Source organism: Natrix helvetica (assembly GCF_964273705.1).
Source record: "Natrix helvetica genome assembly, chromosome: W".
In the NCBI taxonomy this organism is placed as follows: domain Eukaryota; kingdom Metazoa; phylum Chordata; class Lepidosauria; order Squamata; family Natricidae; genus Natrix; species Natrix helvetica.
This window is the reverse complement of record NC_138555.1, coordinates 76947932-76974873: the sequence shown is the minus strand read 5'-3', so window position 1 is coordinate 76974873 and position 26942 is coordinate 76947932. Positions and strand designations below refer to the sequence as shown.

The window sequence follows — 26942 nt, the reverse complement described above, 5'->3', positions numbered from 1 at the left end:
CTAGAGGTGGAATTCTCGCCTCACAATCAGGAGACTGTGAGTTCGATCCTAGGCAGAGGTAGATATTTCTCTCTCTGGGCACAATGAGAATATATCTTCTGAACAAAACTCTGCATTGGCAACAGGGAAAGGCATCTGGCCATTAAATGCTCTACTAGCTCCATTCAGTTGCCCAGTCTCCACCCCACAAGGGATTATGGGGTCGTTAAAAGAGGATGATAGAGCCTTTGCTCCCCCCCCCCCCCCCGCTCCCTAAGAAGCAAAGGTTCTAGTCAGTGATGGCTAATCTTTTCCGGACCAAGTGCCGACAGCACATGCGCAGAGGAGGTGAACTGGGTTACGGCTTGCGTGCCCACAGAGAGGGCGCTGTGTGCCACCTCTGGCACGCATGCCATGGGTTTGCCATCACAGGTCTAGGTGTATAGTTGCAGTTGCTGAAAGAGAATACCTTGATTTCTACGGTAGGTAGGGCTCCCCGTAGCACTACTGACAATGTTACCTACCGTGTTTCCCCGAAAATACGACCTGTCCTAAAACTAACGCCTTGCCACATTTTTCGCGTTAGCAAAAATATAAGCCCACCCCCGAAAATAAGCCCCATGGACAACTTCCCGCTCCGCTCACCGACCTAACGGTATACCGAAGGTGCCAAGCGGGGGGGGGGGAGAAGGCGCTCACATTGCTTGACGCCTTCAGGATACCACTAGGTTGGGGAGTGGCGTTCTGCCTGGCCGGAGGGGGGAGTTGCTGGGCAGCTGCTCCCGTGTGAGCGGGCTCCCGAAGAGCCGGGCACATCCTCAGGGGCGAAGCAGCCATGAGGTGAGCACACTCATGAGCAGTCGCCCGGCAAACCCCCTCTCCAGCCGGGCAGAGCGCCATTCACTGACCTAGGGGATACCTAAGGGGCCAAGGCATGTGGCGCTCTGCCCACCCCCCAGCTCCCGCGGCTTGGCACATTTGGGATACCCCCTAGGTCAGTGCATGGCGCTGTGCCCGGCTGGAGAGGGGGGTTGCGCGATCGCCTGTTCCGCTCCCAACAAGCATACCTCCCAGCCTCACCATGCCCTAGCTCAACCGCCGTCGCCGCTGAGCTCCGAGCATAACTTCTCCGGCTTCCAAACTCCAAAACTCGGCTGCCGAGTCTTCCAGCAGCGGCCGCTCTAGGAGTGCGCTCTATGGTTGTGGGCCAGCTGCCGGACAGAGAGTCTTCCGGACAGAGAGTCTTCCAGCAGCCATCCCACACCGTAGAGCGCACTCCTAGAGCGGCCGCTGCTGGAAGACTCGGCAGCCAAGTTTTGGAGTTTGGAAACCGGAGAAGAAGTTATGCTCGGCGCGGCGCGGCGGCGGCTGGGCCAGGACATGGTGAGGCTGGGAGGCATGCTTGCTGGGGGTAGAACAGGCGCTTGCGCAACCCCCTTCTCTAGCCGGGCAGAGCTCTATGCACTGAACTAGGAGGTATCCCAAATGTGCCAAGCCGCGGGAGCTGGGGAGCGGGCAGAGCACCACGTGCCTTGGCTGTGCCCGGCTGTTCAGGAGCCCCCTCACAAGGGAGCAGCTGCCCGGCAACCCCAAAACAATAAGCCCTCCCCCTATAATAAGCCCAAGGCCATATTTCACGGGGCAAAAGAAAATAAGACCCTGTCTTATTTGGGGGGAAACCCGGAAGTTAGAGCAATGACAAGCCAGCTCAGAAAGCACCAAGGGCCCTTCCCCATCCTTATTAGCCATCTGAGCAATGTCTCTGTTGCTTTGCCTGGCAGCTGGGGCCGCTGGAGGGAGATCCTGTCGCATGGACGTTTCAAGCGGCGGATGTCCGAGCGGGACGTGGAGACCATATGCCGCGCCATCCTGGTCTACTGCTTGATGCATTATCGGGGCGACGAGAACATCAAAGGATTCATCTGGGATCTCATCAGCCCGGTTGAGAACGGCAAAGCCAAGGAGCTTCAGAACCACTCGGGTAAGCGAGAGGGAAGGGGCTCCTTTGATAGAACTTAGAATAATAACTTTATTGTCACGTTGAACGTAGACTAATCGGCACACGTTAAAATGAAATTCCGTTGCATACAGCTCTCAAAGGGTGACCATCTCCAATAAACACGGCAAAAACATGTCAAAATAAATTCTGCATGTACCCACATACATTCTATGACAGAGAGAAAGAACATAGTCTAGTTTGGATATATGTATGTACACGGTGAGAAAAATGAATCTATACCTGACGTATGGCTTAGGGAACAAAGCTTTTCCAGAATCAGTCCTACTAGAAACCTCCCAAAGGAGGAGCAACAGAAACAGACCGTAAAGTATGGGGTCTTTAGCAATGCTTCAAGCACTAAGCACATAGCGTTTATAAGCAGCATCCTGAACGAGAGAAAGTGAGCTTCCTATAATCATCTCCGCTGTCCTCACCACTCCCTTTATGGGCTTTCTATCTCAGGCACTGCGGCCTGAGTTTGTTAAGACATGCCCAATCATGCCTCTGTAAAAAATATCCCCCTCTATTGCTGTCCTTTGAGAGTGTTACCCACACCTATGTGTCCATTCTGTTGATAGGAGGACTTTGATCCAAGCTTGAGATTTTGGCCTCCTTAATCCTTTTCCAGGGGTGGAGAGAATGTAGGGTGGTGGACTCTTGGGAAATGGAATAATGTTGGTGTCCCTTTGCTGTTGTTGGGCCCTTTAAGTGGCTCCTTCTGTGTTGTGTGTCTGTGTGTGTGAGTTGAGCTACTCTGCAAAAGCCGGGGTGACCTAATCCCTATTGCACTGGTTCCATGTTGTACCTAGCCCCTGCTCTGAGCTCCCTTCCTGTTCCTCGGGCAGGCCTGTCCATCCCGGTTCCACGGGGCCGCAAGGGGAAGAAAGTCAAGTCTCAGACCACGTTTGATCTCCAGAAAGCAGAGTGGATCCACAAGTACAACCCGGACACTCTCTTCCAAGACGAAGGGTACAAGAAACATCTCAAGCACCAATGCAACAAGTAAGAAGGGAGGGGGGGATGAAGGGAGATCCAGCCCGGGGTGCTCCTGTAAAGCCAGTAGAAGCCAACTCCCTGGATCCCAATCTTTTTTCCAGGCAGAAAAGATGGGAACTCGAGGAGGGTAGACAGATAGTGCCAGATCCCAACCTCAGTCTTCAAAAATGCTGGTTTTGGCATTTTTCCAATTTGCTGTTCGAGAGGCTGGGTGTGGTCCACTGAAAAATAATTGTATGGTGGTAATGCTGTCTCTTTCTTTCTTTCTTTCTTTCTTTCTTCCTTCCTTCCTTCCTTCCTTCCTTCCTTCCTTCCTTCCTTCCTTCCTTCCTTCCTTCCATATCTTTCTATCTACCTAACTGCCTATATCTATCTATCTATCTATCTATCTATCTATCTATCTATCTATCTATCTATCTATCTATCTAATCTATTTATCTGCCTATCTATCTACCTATCATCTCATCCATCCATCCATATCTACCTATCAACCTATCATCTCTGTCATCCATATCTATCTATCTATCTATCTATCTATCTATCTATCTATCTATCTATCTATCTATCATCTATCTATCTATCTATCTATCTATCTATCTATCTATCTATCATCTATCTATCATCTATCTATCTATCTATCTATCTATCTATCTATCTATCTATCTATCTATTTATCTATCTATCATCCATATCTACCTCTCAAACTACCTATCATCTATCTGTCATTATAATCCACCCACCCACCCACCCATCCATCTATATCTATATCTATCTATCTATCTATCTATCTATCTATCTATCTATCTATCTATCTATCTATCTCTCTCTCTCTCTATCTATCTATCTCTCTAATTATCTATCTATCATCTCATCCATCCATCCATATCTACCTATCAACCTACCTATCTATCATCTCTGTCATCCATATCTATCTATCTATCTATCTATCTATCTATCTATCTATCTATCTATCTATCATATCTACCTCTACCTATCATATATCTGTCATTATAATCCACCCACCCATTCATCTATATCTATATCTATCTATCCTGTCAATCCATCTGATGTTTATCCCACCTTTATTACTTTATACATAACTCAAGGCAACAAACATACATAATATCCCTTCTCCTTTTTTTTTACCCCACAACAACTGTGAGATGGGTTGAGCTGACAGAGAGTGACTGGCCCAAGGCCACTAAGCTGGCTTTCATGCTTAACCTTTTGTCATCGTCACTGACTTAACAGTGGAGACAGCCAATGTCTTGGAATGTGGGTGGTGTGCAATTTATCAAACGATGCTTGGTCCTCCCAACAGAAAGGTATTATTTTCCTCCTTAGGGTGCTGCTCAGGGTCCGAATGCTTTATTACTTGCGCCAGGAGGTGATCGGAGACCAGGCTGAGAAAGTGTTGGCAGGTGCTGTTGCCAGGTAAAAAAAAATAACGTTTACAAAGGTTGCCTGGGGGATGTTCTGTGGGCTTATCCCCCGAAATTACTGACATGCCACCTTTTGTTTTTGTACGACGGCTTTGCGGTTCTAACTAACTAGCTGATAACCTAGCGTTGCCCGGGTATTTATTTATAGCGGGGAAATGTTCGGACCAAACGTAGTTTCTAATGTTGGATTTCCCCACTTACCAGAGGGAGTCCCCTTGCGGAGCACTGTGAAGCCGTTACCATGGCAACTCCATAGCGTTGTACAGTAGAAGCCATTTTAAGGCACAACAGGCCTCAACAGAACACACACACACCGAGGGGTGTAAGGGGTGTCTTACCCCCACAGTATTTGTCTCCAGGGATTATGCCATCTGTGTACCAGGTTTGGTTGAAATTGCTCAAGGCGTTCCAGAGCTATTTTACGGCAGTACAGTAGAAGCCATTTTACGGCAGTACAGTAGAAGCCATTTTACGGCACAACAGGCTTCATCTTAACAGAACACACACACACCCCGAGGGCTGTAAGGGGTGTTTTACCCCCACGGTATTTGTCTCCAGGGATTAGGCCATCTGTGCACCAGGTTTGGTTGAAATTGCTCAAGGCGTTCCAGAGCTATGCTAGAACCCACACGCACAAACAGACACACCCAGCCAGCCGTTTTATATAGTATATAGATGGATGGGTATGGTTGGTATGGGAAACGGGCATTGATTGTCTCAGTGGATTTCGTGACAGAAACCTTTTCCGTTAGGGGTGTGTTTCTTTGAGTCCTTGTTTAAGAAGAGGATTTGTATATAGGGCCTCCTGCTTGAGAAGGGGGTCGGATTAGAAGACCTCCAAGGTCCCTTCCAACTCTTGTTACTCTGATTTTTGAAGACGCCCACCCCACCAGATAACTCTTCTTAATGATGAGCCATTGTGGCATCGCCTTAGCAACTTCTGAGTTTGTTTATTTTTTTATTAAACGTGTTTACTTCTCCAAGTCAATCATTTTGTTAGAGAGAGATTTTTTTTTATCCTGGCAAAAGAGCATCTCTTTATTTATTTTTCTCTTGTAAATGGATTACTGTGGTGCATCTAAGGTGTCAAACTCAATTTCATTGAGGACCGCATCAGGACCTCGAGGGGGGTCGGGACAGGGACACTGAGTGGGCATGGCCAGCTTAACATCACTCCCCAAACTGCTGGCATGTTTCCTCTTCGCACTGGGTAGACTGGGCCGAAGCCATGCTGGCCTGATATTTCCTCTTTGCGTTGGGTAGACTGGGCTGAAGCCACACTGGCCTGATATTTCCTCTTCTCATTGGGTAGACTGGGCCGAAGCCATGCTGGCCCGATGTCTCCTCTTTGCATTGGGTAGACCACTTAACTTTAACTTTATTGAATTTCTAGACCGCCCCTCTCTCAAAAGAGACTCGGGGCGGTGTACAGTCATATTAAAAAAGTTAAACAGTAAATATACATATTATAGGTATGCAATAAATAAATTAAGCATAGGACTGGAGGAGGTAGTGAAAGTTCCCTTACAATTTAGTTAAGTTAGATTAAAATTTATTTTAAAAATTTAAAAAAGTTAAAAACATTAACCTTAAAAGCTATCCCAAATAAAATATCCGCCAGGAGGTAAGAGTAGAACTATAAGTGGGCCAGGCCGGCTAATCGGAACAGGTGAGTCTTAAGTTTTTGTCGAAAGGAGCGGAAGTCGGTAGTAGTTCTAATATCAGGGGGGAGGTCATTCCAGAGGGTTGGGCCCATCACAGAGAAGGCTCTACTCCTAGGTGCCGCCCGTTGGCACTGCTTGATGGATGGCACTCGGAGGAGTCCCTCCCTGTGTGAGCGAATTGGTCGCAGGGATGTATGTGGTAGAATGCGATCCCGCCAAAGACCAGCCAAAGCCACGCGGCTTACCGTATTTTCCAGCGTATAAGACTTTTTAACCCCCCAAAAATATTTCAAAAATTGGGGGTCGTCTTTATATGCCAGGTATAAGAAAAGCCACACCCAAAAAAAAGAAGAGAAAAGAAAAAGCAGCGCCGCCAAGCAAAAAGCCGCACCGCCACCAGCACAGACGCTGGCCTTTCAATCGTTAACCTCGGCGCTCCTCGCCTGGGCACACGGATGGATGAGGGCTGGGATGGCTTAGTAAGGTCTGGCTGGCGGTCTGGAGGAGGAAGGCGCTGAGCTCAAAAGTACGAAAGCCTGGCAGCGCGGAGGTCTTCAGACGGCTCGCGCCTGAAATTAGGGTGTCGTCTTACACGCCCAGTCGCCTAATACGGCGGAATATACGGTACATTTTCCAGGATGGCCCCACGAGCCGGATCCAACCACATTACCACGGATGCAGCCCACGGGCCTTGCGTTCGACTACCTCTGAGCTAAGGACAATCTACTCGGCGCCATGAGTGAGGCTACGAAAGCCGAGCTAGGATTTTGGAAAGGCGTCTTGGTTCCTGTTTCACATCTCACAACCCCTTTTGCCTTGTCTTGTTTTGTTTCCATTTCCCATCTTCGTTCCTGCAGCGAAACGGACATCTGGTTTCCGCTCGTGGATCAGGCAGAAGTCCCCACGGCCTGGTGGGACACGGAAGCCGACAAATCGTTGCTCCTTGGGGTCTTCAAACATGGTGAGTGATAACTTCTGGATGGGAATGCCCCTTCCTTTCGCAATGAGGAGCAGATCCAACGATCAGGCCCCAAACCAGAGACGAGACAATGAGACCCAGTCAAGTCCAGTCCTTTTTTTGCTTACACCTAATTGGCAGATTCCTTAACAGCTACAACGATCATAAAATAGATGTGATTCATTTAGCAACCGGTTTGCCTCGCAGTGAAAATTCCTGCCCCCATGGTGGTCATAAGTCAAGGACTACCAATAAATTGTCAGTGAACAGAAGCCACCAAATCTAAATTATACTCAATTTAAATTTACTTAATATAGAGGACTCTAAAAACAACAAAACTGTTCTGACCTAGGCTTCCCCAGCAGCACAAAGCCGAGTCCTCGTCCCGATAAACCCCTTTTATGTAATTTTAGAGTGAATTTCTCCCCAGCAAAGTCTTTCCTCTCCCAGAGTCTTTCAAGATAGTTCACAATTACCGGCCTTTTATCAGGCTTGGAGACTGGCCAGGACGATATCTTTCAGGCGCTGCAATACTTGGCAAGAATGCAGGATTGAATTAATTGTCTCCTGCAAACTCCACTCCCCTTTCGCTCCTCTTTTATTCCCTATGGGAGGGGCTATTCACCGTCCACCTCTGGCCTTACTCCCAAGTCGACCCTTAGCTGTTCCCTTCGTCTAGCAACTCTGCATGCGCACACTGGGAACAGGCTCCAGCTGTTCTTCTGCCCCACTGATGTCTGACTCCGAAGGTAACTGATAACGGTCGGACGGCCCTGGCCCCACCTCTGCCTCCGACGCGGAGCCCACATCAGAGCCTTTCCCAGACTCCAGGACTGGCCCATGTTCCTCCCCAACCTCCTCGCTCTCCAAATCTGTTGCTAGCTCCGCTGGGCGCTGGCGGGCCACAACACGGAGTCTTATTTTGTTAGGGCTGACACTTGGTTCCTCTTGGATAAGAGCCCTCTAAGGAACGCCAGGACTAGAGGCGTAACCGGGAAGCTGACTTTATATAGTCTAACCTCTGCCTGAGGTTACATGGGGACATAAGCCCTTGAGGCACTGATGTTTGACCTTTCCTTCAGGCTACGAGAAGTACAACACCATGCGAGCCGACCCCGCGCTCTGTTTCCTGGAGAAAGCCGGCCGCCCGGATGACAAGGCCATTGCCGCTGAGCACCGACCGGATGTGGGCGAGGGGTGAGAGGCCGCTTGGGCTAGAGTTGAGCCATTCTCAAGGCTGGGGGGAGTGGGGGGGCACGGACGACGGACAATGGGGGTGTGGGGGGGAACCGCACCCATGATGACCTGCCATGCTAATACCGAGGCACCGAGGGAGGGGACCACTGGCCCCGAAACTCGGGTGTCTGTGAGTTCACCTTGCTTCTCAAGGGAAGTTCTGAGGTGTGTCTGGAAAGCGGGGGAAAGGATGCCGGGATTTCCACCGCAAGAATTGACTAGTTCTCATGTCGCCGGCAGGGTGGATTTTGACAAGGACTGCGAGGATCCGGAATACAAACCGGTCGGAGCCCCGGCCAAGGAACACGATGAAGAGGTGGGATCCTAAACCCAATTGCACTGTTAATATAGCCCAGTGAGGGCTAAACTTTTTCTCCTTGCATACCGAAATCAACACCCAGAATGCCCACACCCCATAATGCAACGCACCCATGCTCATATGACACCCTGCCCTCCCTCACTCTCCTGTGCATGCGCACAACCCCCCCCCCCAAAAAAAAAAAACCATGGTGCGACACCTTCCTCCCCTCGCACCATGTTTTGGGCCTAGCAGGCCTCCCTGAAGCCTCCAGAAACCAAAAACGGGGAGAGGGGCGCACCTCTCTACGCTTCCCCCTCCTCCTGGCGCATGCGTGTGCCTCTCCCGCATGTTTTATTTTATTTTATTTTTATTTTATTTTTCAAGATTTATAGACCGCCCCCTCTCCCCGAAGGGACTTGGGGCGGTGTACAGGCATCTCATTAAAAACCAGATACAAAAATAAATACCCTTAAATACCCTTAAAATCGAATTAAACCTAACAGCTGTACAAGATAATAAAAGTTAAAAATCAACCTAAAACTAACCCCTAAAAATTTAAAAATGCAGACTTGAGGGACTAAACTGGGATTAGGCCAGGCCGGCTAACTTGAACAGGTGGGTTTTAAGCTTCTTACGGAAGGAGCGGAGATCGGTGGTGGTTCTGATATCAGGGGGGAGGTCATTCCAGAGGGTCGGGCCCATCACCGAGAAGGCCCTACTCCTGGGCGTCGCCCGCTGGCACTGCCTAGTGGACGGCACCCGGAGGAGTCCCTCTCTGTGAGAGCGGATCGGCTGAAGGGATGTATGGGGCAGGAGACGCAAAAATCTACCGGCCGGCGGGTGGAGCTGAGCTGAGCAACAGCTCGCGTGCCCGCCGAGAGGTTCGCCATCATGGATATACCTCATCACCTCCCATGTTTAAAAAACCAGAACCCGAGACGTTTTAAACCCATTGCCATTCAAACCTAACCGAGGCTACTGGTCCTGGGTTTTATTTATTTGTTACATTTTTACACCACCCCAATCCAAGCGACTCCTTTTTAGAAAGAAATCTATTTTTTTTTCCGGCCCCCTACTGTTTCTTGGGCCCACGGCCTGCCAAGGATGTGGAAAGGGGAGAAGGAGAGAGGAAGGGGAAGGAGAGAAGAGAAGGACGACAGAGGGAAGAAAGGAGGTAGGGAGCGGGAGGAGAGAGGGAGAAGAAAGTGATGGATAAGGTATACAAATATGGTGGATGGAGAGCAGAAGAGCCAATATATGTGTTTTGGGAGTTGACGGTAAGACGATTGATGCAAACATTTGATAATATAATACGCTGCTGGTTATGTAATAGTATACATGTGGTTTATATGTTATGAAAATGAGAAAAATAAAAAATAAAAACTTTATATATAAAAGGATGTGCTTTGGAACATGTGCCCGGTCCTTCCATTGTAGCTGAAATACCCCTCCCAGCATCCTTTGCCATTAAGACTGACAGGGAGGCATGCTGGGAATGGTAGTTGAGCGAATCTGTGGCTATGCCCAGCTTCTCCTCCGTCTGTCTGAATATTTAGAATATCCTTCAGGAATCTCAAAAGGTGCTTTTTTTTTTTTTTTTTTAAGGCAGCTGGAGTGTTTTTTCCCTGAGGAAGAAAAAAAGATTTTTCGCTTCCCCTCCCAAGAAGCTTCATTGGTAGGAGAGATGGGAGGATTAGAGTTCTGACAGGATTGGTGGTTGGAGGGGGGGAAGAAGGTTGGAAGGATCGTATTTCTTTGCAGTCCTTTGGATAATCCTTCCAAACACACACGCACACACGCACACACACCACACCAAGGGTGGGTTCTAGCCCGCTTTACTCCCGTTTTGCTTTTGTGCATGCCGGATGTGTGCTGTGCTCACTTTCACACTTCAATTAAAATCAAAAACAAGATGGTGGTGACCGGGGAACCGGTTCGGGGGCATGGCAGGCCTAGGGCGTTGCTGGTTCCAGTCACCCAGGCTGACATACTACTACCGGTTCGGCCACACCAGTCCTAATCAGTAGGAACCACTTCCCTTTCTCCCTCCCTCTCTCTCTGTCTCTTTCTCTGTCCCCCTCTGTCTGTATCTCTCGCTCTGTGTCTCTGTCTCGTTCTGTCTCTTTCTCTCTGTCTCTTTCTCTCTCTCTCTCTCTCTGTCTGTCTCTTTCTCTGTCTCTCTCTCTCTTTCTCCGTCCCTCTCTGTCTCTTTCTCTGTCTCTCTCGATCTGTGTCTCTCTGTTTCGTTCTGTCTGTCTGTCTCTTTCTCTCTCTCTTTCTCTGTCCCTCTCTGTCTGTCTCTCTCGCTCTGTCTGTCTCTCTCGTTCTCTGTCTATTTCTCTCTTTCTCTCTGTCTCTCTCGCTCTGTCTGTGTCTGTCTCTTTCTGTCTGTCTCTTTCTCTCTGTCTGTCTCTTTCTCTGTCCCTCTCTGTCTATCTGGGTCTCTGTCTCTCTCTCTGTCTCTGTCTCTCTCTTTCTCCGTCCCTCTCTGTCTCTTTCTCTGTCTCTCTCGATCTGTGTCTCTCTGTTTCGTTCTGTCTGTCTGTCTGTCTCTTTCTCTCTCTCTTTCTCTGTCCCTCTCTGTCTGTCTCTCTCGCTCTGTCTGTCTCTCTCGTTCTCTGTCTATTTCTCTCTTTCTCTCTGTCTCTCTCGCTCTGTCTCTCTGTGTCTCTGTCTCGTTCTGTCTCTTTCTGTCTGTCTCTTTCTCTCTCTCTGTCTGTCTCTTTCTCTGTCCCTCTCTGTCTATCTGGGTCTCTGTCTCTCTCTCTGTCTCTGTCTCTCTCTCTCTCTTTCTCCGTCCCTCTCTGTCTCTTTCTCTGTCTCTCTCGATCTGTGTCTCTCTGTTTCGTTCTGTCTGTCTGTCTCTTTCTCTCTCTCTTTCTCTGTCCCTCTCTGTCTGTCTCTCTCGCTCTGTCTGTCTGTCTCGTTCTCTGTCTCTTTCTCTCTCTCTGTCTCTCTCGCTCTGTCTCTCTGTGTCTCTGTCTCGTTCTGTCTCTTTCTGTCTGTCTCTTTCTCTCTCTCTGTCTGTCTCTTTCTCTGTCCCTCTCTGTCTATCTGGGTCTCTGTCTCTGTCTCTCTCTGTCTCTTTCTCCGTCCCTCTCTGTCTCTTTCTCTGTCCCTCTCCGTCTGTCTCTCTCGATCTGTCTCTCTCTGTTTCATTCTGTCTGTCTCTCTCTTTCTCTGTCCCTCTCTGTCTGTCTCTCTCGCTCTGTCTGTCTCTCTCGTTCTGTCTATTTCTCTCTCTCTGTCTGTCTGTCTCTCTTTCTCTGTCCCTCTCTGTCTGTCTCTCTCGCTCTGTCTGTCTCTCTCTCTTTCTCTGTCTCGTTCTCTGTCTCTCTCTTTCTCTCTCTCTCTCTCTCACACACACACACACAGACACACACTCCTTCCATCATTCCCACCATCCTGCCAGAAGCAATGACGCTTCTTGGATGAGAAGCAAAATGTGTTTGTTTGTTTTTTCCTTAGTGGGGGAGTGGGGGGGAATCCACAAACCAGTTGCTTTTAGAAAAAAAGCACCTTCGAGACAACTGTGGCTTAGATGACTGAGGTTCTCCGCAGACATCCTTGGGGATGAATTAAAACTACGTCTAGATGTACCGATCACCGGGAAAGTCAGCTTGTAGGCTGCCTTGAGGGCTCATTGGCACCTTTCAAGGCTGCTTTCTCACCCCCACTCCATGCTGTTTGCGTGACCGAGGGAAGTTTTAAGGGCAAAGTTAACTAACGGGAACGATATATTTTTTCCCTTTGGGAAATTTGAGTTATGGAGAAACATGGGGGAAACGTTTGAAAACTTCTATCTGCTTCCACGTTTTCACTGCCCAGATCTTGTTTCCACAAGTAAAGCAAACGTGTGACTTTTAGGACAAAACCCATCATCCCCAACTGTAATGGTACTTGGCAGTTTAATTGCACTGGAACGACCTCCCCCCCCCCCCCCCCCCCCCCCGATATTAGAATTACTGCTGATCTCCGCTCCTTCCGTAAGAAACTCAAGACCCACCTGTTCCAATTAGCTGGCCTGGCCCAATCGCAATCATAATTATAATCTAATCCTGACCTTCCTGGCCGGCATTTCAAATTTTTAAATTTTGGGGTATTTTAATTGGTTTTAATTGGTTTTAATCATCAGTTAGTTCATGACTATTGTACAGACTGTGTGTTCAATTTGTTTTGTCTGGGGTTTTGTATTTTTGTTGTCTATTGTATATTTTATTTCTGTCTGTACACCGCCCCGAGTCCCTTCGGGGAGAGGGGGCGGTTTATAAATTTAATAAACTGAAACTAAACTGAAACTGAAACTAATGTCTCCATTCCAGGGCGAAGCGCTAATGATGATGGATGAAGACATATCGGTGGTGGATGGGGATGAAGGTAATTATACCACTCTATAAAGCCTTAGTTAGACCACACCTAGAATACTGGACCCAGTTTTGGTCACCATACTGTAAAAAAGATGTTGAGACCCTAGAAAAAGTGCAGAGAAGATCAACCATGATGATGAGGGGACTGGAGGCTAAAACACAATGAATGGTTTCAGGAACTGGGCATGGCTAATCTAGTGAGGAGAAGGACCAGGGGAGTCATGATATTTGAGGGGCTGACACAGAGAGGAAGGGGTCAAGGCTTTTTCCAAGACACCCGAAGACCAGACAAGAAACAATGGATGGAAGCAAATCAAGGAGAGACTCAAGCTAGAAATAAGGAGAAATTTTCTAACAGAACAATCAACCAATGGAACAGAAGTTGTCCTCAGAAGTTGTGGGGGCTTCATCACTGGAGGCTTTCAAGAAGAGATTGGACTGTCACCTGTCATAAATGGTGTAGGGTCTCATGCTTGGGCGGGTGGTGGTGACGTTGGACTAGATGACCTACAAGGTCCCTTCTGTTAATCTGTAATCTATCTCTACCATGGGAAGAGGGTCAACTGGAGGACGCACGAGTCACACCACCGTCCCTGTCATAATTCTCTAGGTCAGCCAGGGAATCTCTTCTGGCCTCCAGCCTCTGCGCTCACCGCCCGTTTGCGACGACTAATCACGGCCTTCCAGCGGAGCTACAAGCGCGAGCAACTGAAGATGGAGGCGGCGGAGCGGGGGGATCGGCGGCGGCGGCGTTGTGAGGCCGCCTTCAAGCTGAAGGAGATGGTGCGCCGAGAGAAGCAGCAGAGGTAATCTTGTGGGCCTGCTTTGGAATCCCGCTCTCTCTATTTGGAGAAGCTGGGTCAGGAGAGGTACCGTATTTTATCGTGTCGAAGACGCTACTTTCCCTTTAAAATATTTGCTTGAAGACGGAGGGGCGTCTTATACACAGGAGGCCGAGGAGAGAAGGCGTGGCCCATCCCCGTCCTCCAGCTCTGCTGCACATGCCCGACAAGCCCTCTACATTATATGCAGCTCTGTCATTCCTCTCTGCTGCGGTCGTTTCCTGTGTCACATTGCCACTCTAGGTTTCATCTCTATTGTTCCTGTGATGCATTTTCTGTTCTTGTATTACTCTCTCTCTAATAAGATGGCTTCTGCACAGGGGTGGCTTGTAGCATGCTTACTCACTTACTTTACATCTGCGATGGCAAACCTATGGCCATCTCTGCGGGCATGCAAGCCATTGTCCCGTGTCAGCTCCGGCACGCATGCGCACGCCAGCCAGCTGATTTTTAGCCTCTCCGGAGAGCCGGGGGAGGCCGTTTTCGCCCTCCCCAGGCTCCAAGAAAGCCTCCGGAGCCTGGGAAGGGTGTAAAATGGGCCTACCGAAAGGTCAGACATGGACCATTTCCAGCTTCCAGGGGGCGGGGGAGGGCGTAAACGGTCTGTTTCTGAACTCCCAGTAGGCCCGTTTTTCACCCTCCCCAGGCTCCGGAGACTTCCTGCAGCCTGGGGAGGGCGAAAGTGGCCTCTCCAGCCCCCCCGGAGGAAATATTAAGGTCAGCTTGGCGGCAAGCAGCACACCGGCAGTGCAGCCCGCCCGGTGGGGGCAGGAGGTCTCCGAAGTGGGGCTTGGGAGGAGTCACATCTGGGTATTGTCACGGCCCATCTGCCCGGAGACTGAGGGAAATCTTAAGGCCACTCCCTCTGCTCCTCCTCTGACTCCCCAGATTAAACTCAGTCTTCGGCCCAGAAAGAACTAATTTAGCTGCCTCTCCTTGGTACAAGATCTTTTTTCCTTTCAGCTAAGAGCGTTGTCTAGTGTAGCCTCCTCTCGTGCGCTCTGTAATCAGCCTGTTCACAGTAAGCGGATAGCGCTACCGAGAGGCTCAGGGGGGCGCACTTTGCATTATGGGTGCAAACACCCGCTGTCACACATGACCCTCACATTTTTGGAACCCCAAAACAGAAAGGTTACTCATCGCTGCTCTGCATGAAACACGGGCGCGTCTTCTAGATGGAAAAATACGGTACTTGAACCTGCGACTGAATCCCTCATAAAGTATCAGGAACCTAGGTTAAGTTGCAGTTAAGATTCATTGCTCAAACCTTTGCAAAAGAATCTGATGGACTAAAGGTCAATACAGGTGATCCTCGACTTACAATTAATCCCGAGATGTATGTTGTTAAGTGAGATATTTGTAAAGTGAGTTTTGCCTCATTTTACGACCTTCCTTGCCACAGTTGTTCAGTGAATCACCGAGGTTCATCATTTTGGATCCCGTGATCTTGGGACACAGCAGCGGTCATAAGTATGAACCAAGCATCTGCATTTCATACGATGACGTTCACATGATCTTGGGTCTGCGACAAAGGTCATAACTGGGAGGAATGGCCATAAGGCACTTATTTTCAGCGCCGCTGTAGCTTTGAACGGTCACTGTTGTAAGTCGAAGACTACCTGCGTACTGAGTTGGAGCCTGAAAAGGGTCCACTGAATTCAAGAAGGATTAGACTTGGGATCATTTATGGGAACGTAATGATTCTAGGCTGGTGACTTGCTTAACGCCACCCTCCAGCTTTACCCGCTCTTCTACATCATCAATCACAGAATTATTGAGCTACTTCTGAGTTGGTTGCCTTGCTTTAGCCCAAACTACCTGCATCACTGCAGAGCAGGGGTGTCAAACTCGATTTCATTGAGGGTCGCATCAGGGTTGTGTTTGACCCCGGAGGCGGGGGGGGGAGGCTGAGGTGGGAGTGGCCAGCTCAACATCACTTATGTCGGGGGCCCAAGCGCTTTGCCAGCAAAAATGGGCTCACGAACTCCGTTTCCGGCTGCGACAGCCTCCTTTAACCCTCCGCCAGCGAAAAGGGGGCTCCGCTGGCAGAGGTACCACGGGCTGGTCCTTCGCTCTTTCCAGGGCAGCTCCGTGGGCCAAATCTAAGCACCCCACGGGACGGATCCAACTCGCAGGCCTCGAGTTGGACACCCCTGCTGTAGAGAGATTTTTTTAAAAAAAATTCTTCACTGGGGCATTTTAGAGAAAAGTCGGATGATTCATTCTGTCGATCAGCAGCGGGCAAAACCCTGTTGCCAAATGGGTTCGACGTGCCACGAAAAGGAGCTCAACGATTCTTTGTTATCCCCAAGGTGGACGCGCCGTGAGCAGTCGGACTTCTATCGTGTGGTGTCCACGTTTGGGGTGGAATACGATCCAGACACGATGCGGTTCCATTGGAGTCGGTTTCGGACCCTTGCCCGCTTAGACAAGAAGACGGACGAAAGCCTAGCCAAATATTTTCACGGTTTCGTGGCCATGTGTCGACAGGTGTGCCGCCTTCCGCCAGCTGCAAGTGATGGTTAGTAGCAGAGTTTGGAATGGGTAGAAAAATCTCTTCCCCCCCCCCCCAAAGTTTTTTTTATTTTTTGTTTCATATTTTAACTTCTTCTATAACCCTTTACATCTTCTATTATACATAGTTCATTTTACATCATATTTTCATTTTACCTTTCAGTCAGCTTATTTTCATTCCATATTCAATACAATACAATCAAGCCTTGTTTACTACTGATTTAAATCGACCAATACAATACAATACAATACAATACAATACAATACAATACAATACAATACAATACAATACAATAGCAGAGTTGGAAGGGACCTTGGGGGTCTTCTAGTCCAACCCCCTGCCCAGGCAGGAAACCCTATACCGTTCCAGTCAAATGGCCATCCAACATCTTCTTAAAGACTTCCAGTGTTGGGGCATTCACAACTTCTGGAGGCAACTTCTGTTCCACTGATTAATTGTTCTAACTGTCAGGAAATTTCTCCTCAGTTCTAAGTTGCTTCTCTCCTTGATTAGTTTCCACCCATTGCTTCTTGTCTTATCCCCAGGTGCTTTGGAGAATTAAAAAAGTTTTTGCACTCTGCAAACCTCCCCAAAACGCCCCGTTTTTCACGAAAACGGGCCCATTTTTTGTTTTTTCAAAAAAAAGGGCAAGAATCGCCTTTAGGAGGCTTGTAGAGTGCTCTTGAGGGCTGGGGGGCAAAAACAAGCAAAAAACGGTCTACATGCTCTGCACTGCCATTTTGGTGAAGGGGACAGGTTCTGGGAGGCAAAAATGCTGTATTAAGTGTGTAAGAAGCACCCAGATTTTCACCCTCTTTTTTTGAGGGAAAAAGGCGCGTCTTTATTCTCCGAAAAATATGGTAAATGAAATGTTTACTGTATAAAATTAAATTTGCTAATATATGTTATTAATAGTAAAACAGAATAATAGATGGAAATGATATGTTAAATTTGATTAATTCGGAGAGGCAAATAATAATATTGTTTATATATTAAGAAGAAATTAAAATTAAGCCGGAGAATTAGTGGGCCAGAGGAATGCCGTCGATATAGTTTACTTGGACTTCAGTAAGGCATTTGATAAGGTAGACCGTAACCTACTACTAGATAAAAGTAGAAGAATGTGGGTTGGACAGCATCACCATCAGATGGATTCGTAACTGGCTGACCAACCGCACTCAACGTGTAGTTCTCAATGGAACTGCATCTACATGGAGGGAAGTAGGCAGTGAAGTACCCCAAGGCTCTGTTTTGGGCCCAGTACTCTTCAACATCTTCATCAATGATTTGGATGAGGGAATAAATGGGGAACTCATCAAATTTGCAGATGACACCAAGCTGACAGGAATAGCCAACACTCCAGAAGATAGGCTTAAGATACAGAAGGATCTTGACAAACATTGGGCACTATGTAACAGAATGAAATTCAATGGTGAAAAGAGTAAGGTTCTACATTTAGGCAAGAAAAACAAAATGCACAGGTACAGTATAGGTGGTACCTTGCTCAATAGTAGTAACTGTGAGAGGGATCTTGGAGTCCTAGTGGACAACCATTTAAATATGAGCCAGCAGTGTGCAGCAGCTGCCCAAAAAGCCAACACAGTCCTAGGCTGCATCAACAGAGGGATAGAATCAAGATCATGTGAAGTGTTAATACCACTTTATAATGCCTTGGTAAGGCCACACTTGGAATACTGCATTCAGTTTTGGTCGCCACAATGTAAAAAAGATGTTGAAAGAGTGCAGAGAAGAGCAACAAAGATGATTAGGGGACTGGAGACTAAAACACATTAAGAACGTTGCAGGAACTGGGTATGTCTAGTTTAATGAAAAGAAGGACTAGGGGAGACATCATAGCAGTCTTCCAATATCTCAGGGGTTGCCCCAAAGAAGAGGGAGTCAAACTATTTGCCTCTTCAAAATCTTGGTGCATCTTATACTCTGCTGCGTCTTATACTCTGAAAAATATGGTAATTAGTTATCCACAAGTAATAATATTAATCTATTTCCTTCCCATTGTATTGAATATATACCATTGGCTATATTTACCAAATTTCATTCTATTTTACTAATAAATCCTTTTCTTTCTTTCCTCCTTTCAACCATTTTCTCTTAGTCTCTCAGGAACTTCACTTCTTTTATCTTCTCTTCTCTCTACCCATTTGCCTAGCTTTTTCTTTTTCTTGATCTTAAAATTTCTACATTTTTTTCTTGCCAATCTTTTTTCTCCTTTTTAATTCTGTTGTTTTAGAACCTCTTCCCACTAGAAACACCTTAAGGATTAGCCTGAGCCCTGGATTAGGATTAGCAAAATCTGATCTGAATACCTCAAGTCCTTCCCAGTTTAAGTGCTGAAAATTTAGACCTAGGATCCAACTCGAGAATTATGAATGGGACAGACAGCTCCAGTGAGGTGCCACAATTTTGAGTCGTGCCAGGAAGTTTTTTTTTAAAAAAAACCTCCTTGAATTGACTTGATTCCACTGATTCGATGGACTTGTTCATATTGTTTTATGTTAAATTAAGTTTTTGTTTCCGATTTTTTTGTGGTCTGCCAAGGTTGGCCTGGTGCGCCATTCGCAATTGGGCGGAAATCTTTTTATATTCGTTTTATTTATTAAGGCTGTGTGGATTTTGAAAAGAACTCTGAGAAAAACAGTTCAGATTTATCATGAATGTGAGCTCAACACCCTTTTTTTCTGCTATTTATTAAATACTAGTTGATAACCCATAATTCTATCAATATTTTATAATTTGATAATCCGGTGTTGCCCGGGTATTTATTTATAGGGGGGAAATGTCCGGACCAAACATAATATCTCATGTTGGATTTTCTCCCTTACCAGAGGGAGCCCCCTTGTGGAGTACTGTGAAGCCGTTACCATGGCAACTCTACTGCGCTGTACAGTAGAATCCATTTTAAGGCACAACAGGCTGTATCTCACCCGAACACACACCCCAAGGGGTTTTAGGGGTGTCTTAACTCCCCACAGTATTGTTTACAGAGAGTAAGTCATCTGTGTACCAAGTGGTTTTGTTGTATTCGGGTCTTTTCCCGTGTAAGGTTGAGATTGTCTTTGCAACGTTTCGGCAGGATCTCACCTGCCATCTTCAAGATTGAAGATGAAGATCAATCGCTTGAAGATGGCAGGTGAGATCCTGCCGAAACGTTGCAAAGACAATCTCAACCTTACACGGGAAAAGACCCGAATACAACAAAACCAGCATACCAGGGGTTGTAACACAAATACATACATACATACATACATACATACATACATACATACATACATACATACATATGTATTTGTGTTACAACCCCTGGTATGACTAAATATGGGAGGAAGGTCACTACTCCCTCTATCACAGAAAACCATCCAGGCAGAAAACCATATTTTTATTTTTAATGTTGCCTTTTTATATTTGTGTTGTCTTTGTGCTGATAAATAAATAAAGGGAGACTAGTATAGATCCATTTCGAGCTATTTAGCTCTCATCAGCTAGCCATACCCTTACTGGGATTTGAACCTGGGCTGTATTACATAAGATTCCTGCCTAATATGTAATACAGCCCAGGTTCAAATCCCAGTAAGAGTATGGCTAGCTGATGAGAGCTAAATAGCTCGAAATGGATCTATACTAGTCTCCCTTTATTTATTTATCAGCACAAATACAACACAAATTATATATATATATTTAGTCATACCAGGGGTTGCAACACAAATACATACATACATACATACATACATACATACATACATACATACATACATACATGCACATATATATTTAATGTCAAGGTCCCAACTTTTTTTTATTTCTCCATTTTACAATATCTCTCTTCCTTTCAGCATCTGCGTGAGCCTGAGAAACAATTAGGAACCACTCGTTTATTTATTTTTATTTATTTATTTATTTCTTAGCCGCACCCTCTCCCGAAGGACTTGGGGCGGCGTACAATAAAACATATGAAATAAATATATAGACAAGACATACATATAACAAAGACATATACCAAGACATGTACATGTTAATGCAACTTTAAAAGCAGTTGCAACTTTTTTGGGGGGTGTTAAGATTGAGGCTTTTTTTTTTAAAGGGTGTTTTAATCAACAGAAGTAGATAGACTCTTGTGACTTCCCAAATACTACTTCTAAATTGTTTCAGAAGACTGGGAAAGGAATGGAGAGAAAACACAATACAATAATACAATACAATAGCATAGTTGGAAGGGTCCTTGGAGGTCTTCTAGTCCAACCCCCTGCCTAGTCAGGAAATCCTATACCCGTGATGGCGAACCTATGGCACGCGTGCCACAAGTGGCACGCGGAGCCATTTGTCAGGGCACGCGAGGCGCTGCCCTGTCAGCTGGCCAGCGCGCATGCGCGCGCTGGCCAGCTGAGTTCACCTTTTTAAAAGCTATTTTTCGCCTTCCCCAGGCTCCAGAGGCTTTATAGGAGCCTGGGGAGGGCGAAAAGAGCCCCCCCGCCGCCCCCCCGGAGGCTTCAGGGAACGTCCCGAGGCTTCCCTGAAGCCTTTGGAACACTTAAAACCAACCTCCGAGCAACCGGGAAGTGACTTCCGGGTTGCTCGGATGGTCGTTTTAAGTGCTCTGAAGGCTTCAGGGAAGCCTCGGGACAGTCCCTGAACAGGCACGAGACGTGCGTCTCCATCGCCCGGGCCCGGATCGCCTCCACCGCGCGGCGCCTCAGGCTCGGCGTCCTTGCGCCCGGCCTTCAAATCGCTGCCGCCGCCGCCGCTAGGACGGGCTAGGCTTCAGCCGCGCCGCCCTCGCCTCCTCCTCCTCCTCCTCTAGCCGCGCCATCGCAAGGATTAAGGCGAAAGGGGGCGGGGAAAGCGAAGGGGGCTTTGCATGATTTTTTCGCCTTCCCCAGGCTCCAGAGGCTTTATAGGAGCCTGGGGAGGGAGAAAAGAGCCTCCCCCGCCCCCCCCCCCGGAGGCTTCACGGAACGCTCGAACGCGGCGCCGGGGCCCGGCAGGCAGCGAACGAGTCGGAGCCTGCCGACTGGAGGAAGAGGGTGAGAGGTCCTGTGAACGGCGGCAGCAGCGGCGACAATAGTCGCAACTCGGCTGCCTGCCGCCTTTCCCCTCCTTTGTCTCCCAGCCGGGGCGGCCCGCCGGCAAGTTACGACTATTGTCGCCGCTGCTGCCGCCGTTCACAGGACCAGCCTCTCACCCTCTTCCTCCAGTCGGCAGGCTCCGACTCGTTCGCTGCCTGCCGGGCCCCGGCACCGCGTTCGAGCGTTCCGTGAAGCCTCCCGGGGGGCGGGGGAGGCTCTTTTCGCCCTCCCCAGGCTCCTATAAAGCCTCTGGAGCCTGGGGAAGGCGAAAAAATCATACAAAGCCCCCTTCGCTTTCCCCGCCCCCGCCCCCTTTCGCCTTAATCCTTGCGATGGCGCGGGTAGAGGAGGAGGAGGAGGCGAGGGTGGCGCGGCTGAAGCCTAGCCCGTCCTAGCGGCGGTGGCGGCGGCGGCGATTTGAAGGCCGGGCGCAAGGACGCCGAGCCTGAGGCGCCGCGCGGTGGAGGCGATCCGGGCCCGGGCGATGGAGACGCACGTCTCGTGCCTGTTCAGGGACCGTCCCGAGGCTTCCCTGAAGCCTTCAGAGCGCTTAAAACGACCATCCGAGCAACCCGGAAGTCCGGGTTGCTCGGAGGTTGGTTTTAAGTGTTCCGAAGGCTTCAGGGAAGCCTCCGGACGTTCCCTGAAGCCTCCGGGGGGGGGGGGGGGCGGGAAGGTTTTAAGTGTTCCGAAGGCTTCAGGGAAGCCTCTGGACGTTCCCTGAAGCCTCCGGGGGGGGGGGGCGGGGAGGTTTTAAGTGTTCCGAAGGCTTCAGGGAAGCCTCCGGACGTTCCCTGAAGCCTCCGGGGGGGGGGGGGCGGGGAGGTTTTAAGTGTTCCGAAGGCTTCAGGGAAGCCTCTGGACGTTCCCTGAAGCCTCCGGGGGGGGCGGGGAGGTTTTAAGTGTTCCGAAGGCTTCAGGGAAGCCTCCGGACGTTCCCTGAAGCCTCCGGGGGGGGGGGGGAGGTTTTAAGTGTTCCGAAGGCTTCAGGGAAGCCTCCGGACGTTCCCTGAAGCCTCCGGGGGGGGGGGGCGGGGGAGGCTCTTTTCGCCCTCCCCAGGCTCCTATAAAGCCTCTGGAGCCTGGGGAAGGCGAAAAAATCATGCAAAAATGGGCGCGTTGTGCGCGCATGCGCACTGGGGGCGCGTTGCATTATGGGTGCGGCACGCCCGCACACGACCCCCCCGCGCTCCCCCCACTTGTGGCACGCGAGCCAAAAAAGGTTCGCCATCGCTGTCCTATACCATTTCAGACAAATGGCTATCCAGCATCTTCTTAAAGACTTCCAGTGTTGGGGCATTCACAACTTCTGGAGGCAACTTCTGTTCCACTGATTAATTGTTAAACGGATGTGAACAATCAAGAGATAGAAAAGTTTATTAGCGCATTTTCTAATAAGGGATAATTAAGGGAACCCTGGAAAGAAGCTTTTCAAAACATGGAAAGAAATATTAAGTCGTTCCTATTTTGTTTTTTTTTTTACATTTCACTTTTTTTAAAAAAAGGCAATAAACTGCCTGTTTGAAAGAGTCCGTGAGTCTTGTCCACAATCTTCAGAGATTAGTGGGAATGAATGAGGGTTTTTAATTCCAATCACATTGGAGATGTGAATGTAGAGGGTCTTGGGGACATGTCTCAAAATAAGTTGTAAGTCAGTGATCTCCAACCTTTTCTGGCTGGGCAGACTGGCAAGGGGGACGGGGAGGGGGGAGAGAAGGAAGGAAGGGGGGAGAGAGAAAGAAAGAAAGAGGAGGAAAGGTGGAGAGAGAAAAAGAAAGGAAGAGGAAGGAAGGAAAAGAGAAAGGAAAGGAAAGGAAAGAGAAAGAAAAGGGAAAGAAAGGAAAGAAAGAAAGAAAGAGAAGGAAGGAAGAGAAAAAAAGGGAAAGAAAAAGAAACTAAGAACAAGAAGAAGGAAGAGAAAGAAAGGAAAGGAGAGAAAGAGGAAAGAGGGAAGAGAAAGGAATGAAAGAAAGAGGAAGGAAGGAAAGAGGAAGAAAGAAAGGAAAAAAGAAAGAGAGAAAGCAACTCATCCACGGGATGCCGGCAGTACATGAAACCACACCCCTTCCAGTCCACAGCCCGGCACTGCAGCCCCAACAATAAAGCTGCGTTTCTCGATCTCAACAACTTCAATATGGGTGAATTTCAGCTCCCAGAATTCCAGACATTTACTGGAATTAAATTATGCCCATCTTAAAGTTGCTAAAATTCTGAACTGGTGTTATAAAGCCATGCGCCCCAACCTTTCGGGCAGTAGGCACCGGTTCCGTGGAGAGAGGTTTTTCCGTGGACCGAAGGGGGCGTGGTTTCACGTGCCGCCTGCTTCACGGGGATGGGGCTTCGCTTGTTTGCGCGGACCGGTTGCTGCCATGCCATGGACCGGTGCCAGTTTGTGGACTAGGGGTTGGGGACCTCTGCTATAAGGGCTTCAGGCAGTGTGCCAGGAGGGATGGGGTGGAACAGAAGAGAAACAACTGAGGAAAAGAGCGAGAAGTAGAATGATTCCAGATTCACCCGGTTTTCCCTTCCTCTCCAGAGTCTCCAGACCCCACCCTGTTCATCGAACCCATCACAGAAGAGCGGGCCTCCCGCACCCTCTACCGCATTGATCTCCTGCGCCGTCTGCGGGAGCAAGTGCTGTGCCATCCCCTCTTGGAAGAGCGCCTTGCCCTGTGCCAGCCTCCCGGGTCTGAAATGCCACCGTGGTGGCAGTGCGGACGCCACGATGGAGAGCTGCTCCGGGGAGTGGCCCGCCACGGTCTTAGCCAAACCGACACCACCATCATGCAGGACCCGGACTTCTCTTTCCTGGCGGCTCGGCTCAGCCACCTGCACAGTCGGGCAGGGGGCACAGGGACACCCCCTCTTCCGCCCCCAGGGCCAGCCCAGCCTACAGGGCTACCCCTTCCAGGGGTCAGCATGGCGGCTGCTCCATCTCCCCTGCTCCTTGCTCCACCTTTGAATGAGCCACCTGCTCCGCCACATCCGCTCGCCTTGCCCCCCAAACCTGAATCGGCCGAGGACTCTGACTCTGAACTTGACCTCAGCAAGATTTCTGCGTCATCGTCGTGTTCGTCCTCCTCGGGCTGCTCTGACGACAGTGAGGGTGAGTTGGTGTTTTGATTTTTTTAAAGATATCACTTCTTCTTTCCCCCTCATCTCCTGAAGAGAAATAGCCAAGGCCTTCCTTGCTTAAAAAAAAATCAGGAGAGATTGGCCAAAAAGACAACCTATCTACTAAAGTTGAGAAATGCCTGGAGACGCGGAGCTGACGTCACAGTGAAATGGTCGGGCGATCTTGGAGCTCCAAGATTGCTGCCGATATCCAGGTCACTGGACGTTCCATCTGGACCTAAACTGTCCCGTAGAGACGGTGACAGGAATGGGCACATCCTGTTGATCCCAGAGACATTGCAAAGTCTCTGGTGATCCGGGAAAAGCCCCTTTTACCGGCAGCTGCGAGGCAGCCATTAATGACTGCTGAAACTGTTGACAGCTCCGGAATGCAAGGGCAGGAGAGAAATGCCTGTTGATAGAAAGGGTATTTTTAACTTGCCTTTTTTATAGGCTCTCCAAACTGTCTCCCCTCTTCTAGGGAGTTCACAAGAATTCTTTTGTTCTGACCTACATTTCACAGAATCACAAAACAGACTTCTTGTCCTGCAAAAAAACCCACCCTTTTTATTTGGTTAATGTGAATTCCTAGCATTCACATCCAGAAAAGTCCTGGCGATAAGTCTTTCCAGGTTTAATTGCAGCAACAGACCTCATTAGTCCTTGGATAAATGCCAGGCCGAGAGTTTCTAGTTGCAACTCTGTACAATGAAATACCTGGCAAAGAATCTCTGTGAGGCACAAACTCAGATATGCAAATCTTCACGATAATAAACGAACTAAATTGTCTCCTGCAAACTTCCCCTTTTGCTCCTATTTATTCCCTGTGGGAGGAGCCATTTAGCATCCACTTGTGCCTTTACTCCCAAATTGACCTCTGTTCCTTAATTGTGCCCTTCTCCTGACAGCTCTGTAAATGCGTGCATCGGGAACAGGCTCCAGCTTTTCTTCTTCCCCACTTATCTCCAACTCCTAAGGTAGCTGATAAATGTCGGATGGCCCTGGCCCCATCTCTGCCTCTGACCAGAGCACCCAACAGACTCCAGGATTGGCCCAAGTTACTCCCCAACCTCCTCACTGCTCGGGTCTGCCACAACACCAATTCAATAAGTCAGCTTAAACATTGATTAAACATACACCAACAGCCCAAACATAGATTGTCCTGACAGGCATATTACGGAATCCAACCCCAGTTTATTTGTCGCTAATACTGGTTTATTTTGTTGTGTGGGATGTGTTAGTGGCTGAACGTATCTGTAGCCTGTCTCATTTATTTAGTCGTAAATCTATCATTGCTGGATCAATCTGCAATTCTTCTAAAAGCCAAGCCTTTTTATTTATGATTATACTTGATTTTCTCTAAAGCAGTCTTTTACGAAATACAGCATTCCATAGTAAGCATTTTTTTACCACTCAAGTTTATTAAAAGCCTTTTCTGTCCCTTATTTCTCCACTAACAGAACTATAGCCTTTAAACTCAGGAGTCAGGATAGTTTATTACTGTCTGAAACCAGAACAAATAAAGACACTCAGTGAATATACAATTAAACATTTTAGAATAGAAGTATAAAAACAGGTAAAATCTATGATAAAATCCAATCTGTCACATGGTCTAACTATACTAAAATTACAATCCATAAAAAGTGAGGCCCGTAGTCAGTTTAATACTAAAAGGAATAGGTAGTGCAAAGGGCTTTGCCACATTTGTAGTATAAAATAGCCATGGTGGATTAGACACCTGTTTTTCTGCCGAATCCCCAGTGCTTCTGCACAGAATCTAGCTACCTGTGCTGTAGTTACGGACTGTTTGTTAACTAACTTCTTGTTGTTGTGCCATATCCATCGCCGGACGTTGGTTGTCATTTTGGCGATCCTATTTTGATCAACAGCAAGAGGAAAAAGTGCTGCTGAGTTTTGTCCAAACCGGTCCCTTAGATTTTGAAGCCATGATGTCCTTCTTCTGTATGGACCTGGTTTACCTTTAATCTTTCCTTGGATGACTAAGTGGAAGTATGCCGTATTTTTCCTGGTGCCGCATCGCATGTCCAAAATATTTTGACGTTCGCTTTTTTGTGGAACTTGTAAAACGGCACACTAGGAGATATTCAGCTGGTCCTCTTGCCAAGCATTGAATCAATGCCAGCCTGGATTAACTTTTAGCAAAGGGACATACATGACCTTACTTAAAAGCTACCACCACCCCAAAACCCCTCTATTAGCACTGTAGTACAGGTAGTCCTCAAATTATGACCACAATTTACCCCCAAATTTACATTGGTAGGCGAGACATTTGTTAAGTGATTTTCCCCCCCCCCTAATTTTATGACTTTCATTAAGTGGATCGCTGCAGCGGTTCAATTGGTAACACCGTTGTTAAGAGAACCTGTCTCCCCTGTGGACTTCGCTTGTCCGAAGCTCGCAGAAGGTGACCATCCCATGATCCCGGGA

The 26942-nt window shown here is 48.2% G+C and overlaps 1 protein-coding gene across 11 annotated transcripts in view; it reads left to right on the top strand.

Annotated features, from left to right (window-relative positions):
* Window positions 1–26942, top strand: part of LOC309400700 (chromodomain-helicase-DNA-binding protein 8-like) — a 146461-nt gene that overhangs the window by 104244 nt on the left and 15275 nt on the right. For 9 of the 11 annotated variants that reach the window (XM_081969320.1, XM_081969319.1, XM_081969325.1 and 6 more), the window contains 10 exons: window positions 1761–1960; window positions 2788–2980; window positions 4319–4408; window positions 6938–7041; window positions 8121–8235; window positions 8515–8590; window positions 12898–12952; window positions 13553–13748; window positions 16097–16305; window positions 23917–24486. In XM_081969320.1, coding sequence (XP_081825446.1) covers window positions 1761–1960; window positions 2788–2980; window positions 4319–4408; window positions 6938–7041; window positions 8121–8235; window positions 8515–8590; window positions 12898–12952; window positions 13553–13748; window positions 16097–16305; window positions 23917–24486 — 1808 coding nt within the window. The remainder of the gene's footprint in view (window positions 1–1760; window positions 1961–2787; window positions 2981–4318; window positions 4409–6937; window positions 7042–8120; window positions 8236–8514; window positions 8591–12897; window positions 12953–13552; window positions 13749–16096; window positions 16306–23916; window positions 24487–26942) is intronic. The other 2 variants (XM_081969328.1, XM_081969327.1) reach the window with 1 other exon arrangement.